This window comes from Melampsora larici-populina (genome assembly GCF_000204055.1).
Source record: "Melampsora larici-populina 98AG31 unplaced genomic scaffold MELLAscaffold_66, whole genome shotgun sequence".
Taxonomy (NCBI): domain Eukaryota; kingdom Fungi; phylum Basidiomycota; class Pucciniomycetes; order Pucciniales; family Melampsoraceae; genus Melampsora; species Melampsora laricis-populina.
In genome coordinates, this window is record NW_006768830.1 from 344,076 (window position 1) to 351,188 (window position 7,113).

The 7,113-nt window shown below is 42.4% G+C and overlaps 1 protein-coding gene across 1 annotated transcript in view; it reads right to left on the reverse strand.

The window, feature by feature from the left end:
* Nucleotides 1-823: 823 nt before the first annotated feature.
* Nucleotides 824-7,113, reverse strand: part of MELLADRAFT_112479 (uncharacterized protein) — a gene marked incomplete at both ends in the record, with an annotated part of 7,461 nt that continues 1,171 nt past the window's right edge. The window contains 5 exons of the mRNA XM_007416971.1: nucleotides 824-838; nucleotides 5,341-5,415; nucleotides 5,500-5,624; nucleotides 5,811-6,345; nucleotides 6,877-7,110. Coding sequence (XP_007417033.1) covers nucleotides 824-838; nucleotides 5,341-5,415; nucleotides 5,500-5,624; nucleotides 5,811-6,345; nucleotides 6,877-7,110 — 984 coding nt within the window. The remainder of the gene's footprint in view (nucleotides 839-5,340; nucleotides 5,416-5,499; nucleotides 5,625-5,810; nucleotides 6,346-6,876; nucleotides 7,111-7,113) is intronic.

Below are 7,113 nucleotides of genomic sequence, written 5' to 3' on the forward strand. Positions count from 1 at the left end.
AACAGCCTCAGGGCTGTTTTTCAAAATTGAAGATTTTTTGATCAAAAACCGTATTTGATTTTGATCAAAGACTGTTGCCAAATGCTGGTCTTTTTGTCAAAAACCAAAAACCGTACTTGGCCAAATACGGTTTCTGGCTTTGGTGGAGTATTTGGCCAAAAACCGTATTTGGTTTCCAGCCAAATGGGCCCTAAGTTTTTTGTAAAAAAAATCTGTGTAAAACCAACATATCTTTAATTCAGGAGTCTAGACACCTAATTTTACAACAAATGTCAGCCTGAGTCTTCCAATAGTTGTTACGTGGGAGAATAAGGTTGATATGATTACTCACAAAAGTATTTACTCTAAGAAATTTGGTAGTTCAGACTAACAAATTCAAATAATAAAGGCTTTAGATTCTTGGTGAGCAAAGTTGAAAAAGTAAAGTATAGTCGTTAGCTATAACTTGTCTAAGGTACAGAATTTGGATACCGCTGCCAGTTTAGATATATAGTGCACTCACTATATAAATCTTCTGAAATGAACACGGGATTCGTGGTTATGTAACAGGCTTGCTTCAGCGGTGGTTTGATAATAGTTTATCAAAAACGAAGTGTAGGTTGGAAGTACACGTCAGTCAATTAGAACTACCTAAATGATCTGTAACGTTTTCTAGCAACCTTAACGATAAAGTGAAAAGAGGAGAAATATAGATCTTATTCGGTCGATGAGAAGTTAAAAGATAAAAAGGTCCTTCCTCTTTAAAGAAGGAGTATCTAACTGTTTAGCTAACTGATCTAAGAGTGAATAAGAAAAAAGGGAGAAAGGTGGAATTGGTTTTATTCTAGGAAAGTAGAAGCTTTCGTAAAGAAATAAAGTTTTGTGTTTAAAAGATTTGTGTGGTGTTATGGATAAAAGATGTCGTTTGTTCCTTGTTGGAGAGAGTGGTTGATATTTAACGGAAAATTCCTTTGGAATCATTCGTACTTAGTTACTCTCTTTTCTTCTTTCATTAAGGGTCCAGGTAGTTTCTTGGTTGGCTGGTTTCCTGTTATCGTGCTTTCAACTCAAGATGTGCTCCGGCGGGTATCCGGCGGCTTCAGGCCATTCCGACGACCGAACCGACGGATATTTTGTTTTATCCGCACCGATCGGATAAAATCCAATCGGTTTTTTTTCTAAAAACCCCTCGTCCGACACTCGAGCCGATACACCGGATACGCCGGATTTCCGCCGGATAGCCGGAGTATCCGGTGTATATCCGGCGTTATTTTTCCCTCCCCTCATTCCGAATACCGAACCGGCCGGATTACCCGGCCACCGGACAATCTTGAAGGCCTTTCCGGCATCCGGATCCGCCGGAGCATCCGACGGATATCCGGCCAGAACCCGGGTCCGGGTCTCATCTTGAGTTTCAACTGGCCTAGCCTGGATTGTATTCTTAGACCCTAGTTTGGTCAGGGACGACATGTTAGTTGTTGTATCATTTTTATTAAGGAACCGTAGTTGGTTTCTTAATACTTATTTTATATTTTGAAATTAACTTGTTAAGTAATACACTCTTGAAACTCGAGTGATAGAGGTGTGGGTTTTAGTATGTGTCTTTTATGGTTTTATGTTTGTAAGTACTGATTGTATTTGCAAAAGTGAGCTATGGGGTTGTTCTGTTGTCTCTACCATGGAGGTTCTGCTCTGCAGAACCTCTCGCGGTTGACACTCTCCGGGGTCGGAAAAAAAGAAAAGGTCTTTCTAAGAGGTTTTCTTTTCTATTCTAAACCTGCGTAGTACTTGTGCTGCGTTTGTTATTTTATTTTCTGGCAGCCATTCGTCTAGATCGGAAGTTTTATCTTTGTACCTTACTAGGTATAGCCTGATTTCTTTTCCCAATATTTTAACTCTCTTCTGTTCAAGCACTTTATGAACTATTTTTGGAGCGTTGTCATCGAAGGGGACAGCTTCTTCTGCTGATTTCCTATTAGGGAATTTATCTTTTTCAGCTTCTTTAAAATGTTTTAATAACGAGACTGGAAACGTGGGATGTTTCCTTGCAAAGTCTCCTGTTAGTAATACTTCTACTGCATTGGGGCCATGGAGTTTCACGACTGTGAATGGTCCTACAAACGAGTCTTTTAATTTCCTAGGTCCTTGTATGCTATTGAAATTTACTGTAGACACTAGTACTTTGTCTCCTACAACAAATTCTGGCTCTTTGTGCGATTTGTCCCATTGTTCCTTGTTATACTTAGTTGCTTCTTCAATGCAGTTCTTGGCAAACGTTCTCGCTTTGGTCAACATGTCGTGGAAATTTAAAGAAGTTGGATGGATATGGATTGTTTTGTCCTTAATCATATCTTTTGGGGTCCGCGGGTTATATCCCCTTTCTAATTCGAACGGAGTCTTTCCCGTGACGCTATGCAAACTAGTATTATACGCTAGTTCTAGGGCTGGCAGGAGGGTTTTCCAATCGTGTGCAAACCCTTCCTTATCTTTAAAAGATAGCCCAAAGGCGCAATATCGCCTGAGCATGTCCTTGAATGTTTGTATCATTCGTTCTGCTAACCCGTCCGTTTGTGGATGGTATGCGGTCGACATCGCAAGTGTGGTACCCATCAGTCTTGTCAGTCCTTTCCAAAACTCTGATGTGAATTTCGGGTCGCGGTCACTGATAATAACTCTCGGCAATCCACCATCGGTGATAATATATTGCCAAAACAGAAGTGCTGTTCCCATGGCGTCTATCTCTTTGTGACATGGAATGAATCTAGTTCGTCTGGAAAATCGGTCCACTACCACTAGGACGCTGTTAACGCTGTCATCTCCAGCTGGTGGCAAGCCAGTCACGAAGTCCATATTGATGACTTCCCAGGGAAATTTCGGTTCTTCTATTCGTTGTAGTAGACCAAACCGTTTCCCAGTTTGTTTATTTGCCTTTTGACATCTCTCGCAAGACGCAACATACTGTTGGGCATCTTGTTGCCATCCTGGCCACCATGCCGTTGTACTGAGTCGTTCCAACACTCTATCCTCGCTCAAATGCCCCGACATAAAATCGTCATGGCAGACGGCAAGGATTTTCTCGATGTCAAGTTTATCGCATACTACTAGGACATTCGTATGCTTCTCTTTGTGGTATAGTAAACCCAAAATCAGAGAGAACTTACCCTCCTGGAATGGTTCTTTCCATTCTTTCTCTAGTATGCTTACTAGCGCGGCATCTTTCTGTTCCGATCCTAAAATTTTAATTAGGGTCATTGTGTTAGAATTTCAAGAGTAGCTTTCTTCGATAATGGCGAAGAACTCTTCTGATAATTCGCATAGACTGATGCCCATGATCGGCATGTCGCGTTCTTCGTCTTCAGCTTCCCAGGCTGGGTTATTGCTATTATTTGGCATTGCCATCCGACTTAGTGCGTCAGCGTTGCTGTGAAGCACTCCCGGCATGTGAGTTATCGTCATGTACGATTTGTACTCTTGTATGGCCATCTGCCATTGGAGCATGTGCCTAGTCGGTGTCTTGGTATTTAGTAACGATTTGATAGCTTGGCAGTCCGTAATCACCTCGAAATATATGCCGTCTAAGTAATAATGTAACTTATTCAAGGCCCACACTAGTGCTAAGCACTCTAACTGAGGTGCGCCATACTTTTTCTCGCTTTCTTCAAGCTGACGGGAAATGAAACATACTGGTCCATTTACTAGTTTGTTGTTTATTACTTGTTTCTGATGTAATGCGGCACCAAGCCCCAAGAAGCTAGCATCTACATACAATATGAATGGCTTACTAAAATCAGGTTGTAGCAGGCATGGTGCCGTTGTCAGCAGTGTTTTGACTTTATTCCATGCTGTGGCCCGTTCCGTAGTGATCTGAAATTCTACTCCTTTCTTCAGTAAGTAGTATAATGGAAATGTAACTTTAGCGTAATTTTCGAGATACATTCTATAATAGCTAGAAAACCCGAGGAAGCTTTGTATTTCCTTCACTGTTTTTGGTAGTGGTCGGTGAATGACCGCTGCAACCTTGTTTTGGTCTATTGCTAAAGTAAGGCCTGATACTATATGACCGAGTGCTTTAACTTCATGGAATCCAAACTTGCATTTATCTAAAGACACTGTTGCGCCTAATACTGTGAGTTTCTTTAACAGGGAATGTAATGTGGCTAGATGCTCTTCCCATGACTCATGGAAGACGATGATATTGTCAATATATACTATGACGTGTCCGCCTCGTAATTCTTTGTAAAACTCAGTGTCCATCATTTTTTGGAAGAAAGCCGGTGCGTTTTTAATGCCAAAAGGCATTCTTTGATATTCGAATATTCCCAAGTGGCAAATAATTCGTAGGAACTTCCTACTTTCTAAAGCTACAATGTTCTGGTGAAACCCCTTCATCATGTCCATAGTAGTGATGTAGAGTGATTTCCCCAGATTCGTTATAACTTGCTCTATTCTGGGCATTGGATACCAATCTGGCACTGTGTAAGCATTGAGGGCACGGAAGTCCCCACACACCCGTGACTTCCCACCGTGCCAGGAGACCACGCAAGGTGTGGTTATCTCTACATCCTCGTTTTGTTGAACTTTTCTTAAAATTCCCAACCGAAGTAACTCTGCGATGTGAATCTCTAGTTCAGCACGATTCCTTGGACTAGCTGGATAGGCCGCCTTCCTGAGAATGGGCGGATAGGGTTTATCTACTGTAAGTTGTATTTCAACTTCATACTTATTGATTTTCCCAATTTTTGTCTTTCCCAAGCCAAAACCATCTTGATATACTTGTACCAATGTATGGATTTCGTCTGTTTGTTTCTTATCTAGGTTGGGGCCGGTGCAGATTCGTCTCAATGTGTCGTCTGGCAGTTGAGCATTCGTAGGACATGTCTCTGCTAAAATGGATAAAACTCGTTTGTGGTTCAAAAGCGCGAATTTTTTCTTTTTATTCTCGTTACCTATTGTGAAATACTTCTCACGAGTATGCATAATATCGATGCCGTATAACGATAGGAAATCGTCTCCCAAAATGAAGTATTCTGGGGTAGCGTTCCTCATAACAACAAATTCTGGTCTAATGCGCACTGATCCCTCGGTGTGTGGGAATATCATAGGGACTTCTAGGACCCCTATCGATTCCAGTGTTTCTCCGCATCCTCGAAATGTGGTGTTACTTTTAGGCAACATGTCATGCCTCCATGATGGCAATATACGGTCGAGGAATCTCTCCCCTACTGCCGAGCACGATGCTCCACTATCCAGGAGGCACCTGAACTCTCGGTTGTTGACTATCACCGTTGTCATGCTATGCTGTCCTGTCAGATGAGCCTTCCCTGTGGCGGGTCTGGTCTTCATCTGCCTGGCGTCGCTGACCTGTGTTCCTTTCAATCCATTGTGCCAGTGTTGTGGAATTTCTGCTAATGCTTGTAGGTGCGCTATGTCTAAATCCTCGTGGCAGGATTCAATTGCCCGTACTTTTATCTCATCAATAGCTCTCCCTGTCACGTTTGTCTCGTGTATAGGTATGAAAACTGAATCCGTTCCATGGATCCTTAATTCAATATTATCATTATACGCGATGCTCATGCCGTATAGGTGCATCATATTGGCTCCTAGTATGACTTCAACATGATTGGCATCCAATATCACGACGAAATCTATCATAAGTATACATGGATTCGTCTCATGTAGGAAATGTATAGGTAGAGTTATCTCTCCCAGCGCTCTCATTTTTCCTGAGGCACTGAAATATTTCCTATTATAATTCGGTAGTTGCATATCTTTCTTCCAGTAAGGCCAGATTTTATCTAAAATTCTCGGCGTCACCAAAGAATTGCACGCACCTGTATCAATAAGCATGTTCAGCTTCCAACTATTACACATAGTAATGAGAAATGGGCTCCCCAGTTTCTTTACTACGTTTCGTCTGTCAATGAAAACTGGTCGGTTTATCGTAGTTTCCTCCAAACAAGAGATGTCTAAAACCTGGAATGTTTCCTCAAGATTTGAGATGTCCGCTGTGTAAGATGATTCTTCTTGCACGGCTCTATAATCGCCGTTATCGCACAATGAATCATTGTCATCATGGAATATGAGCTCTAGCTCTTCCTCTGTAGGGGAACATGGGTCTGGATCTACTTCTTCCTCGAGCATATTGATCCCTTTGCTCTTCCTTCTGCAAGCACGGAAATCATGTCCTCCTTCAGTGCTCCCGCAAGTATCGCACTTGCCCGGTACACGTGTCACTGTCGCTTTCACGGCTGTTGGTTTGGTTGCCGTGTTACTTCCACTGGTCGCCTGCGTTTTCCATTCTTGGTTAGGCTTATTCATAAGTTTTTCTCTACCAATTGTAGTTCTCCTAACTACTTCTCCGAAAACCTTAGAGAAGTAAACAAAATCAATATTGGAACCTAACCTGCTGCGAACAGCGTGATCCAGGTTTCCCGAGCATTGATCTAACATTTTGTCTATGACCTGTTCCTCTGTGGCTGTAGGTTGTGCTGCTTGCAATCTACGCCGTTGTTTGACAAGCCATGTCATAGTATCAGTATTTATCCTAGGGTTAAAGCGGTCATTGTCAAACGAAGTCTGCATGTGACGTCTCCACTCCCTAGTGCCGAATTGCTCGCAGATATGCACTTTCCATTCATCCCAAGTGAAGTCTTTCTCTTTTCGTTTCTGCAAGAACCAGAGCTCTGCAATTCCTGTGAACGCTAAACCTAGTCTCGATGTAATTAGCGGATCTGGGACATGCATAGTCTTCTTAATATTGTCCACCCATTCGATGAAGGTTACATGGTCATATTCGCCTGAGCCACTGAACTTCGGCCAGTCTTTTGCTTGTGGGATCTCTTTTTTGAGCAGATTGAACATTTCCATCGAATTGTCTTGTCTGTCTTCCGACTTAACTGTCACTTCCCTAGCTTTTCCTTTCGTCTCTTGTCCGCGAGTCTCTATTTGCGGTGACCATATTTCTTCATTATCTGCAGATGTTCTTTGGTGGAGCATGGTGTCTGCCCTTCTAGGTGAGGGCTCTCTCTCGTGCTGTTCGTGCATCGAGTGTTCCTTCGTTTCTCTCATATGAGGAGGTGGATCATGAGTGATCGTTGCTGGGGTTACGCTAATAGCTCTAGGAGTAGCATCCTT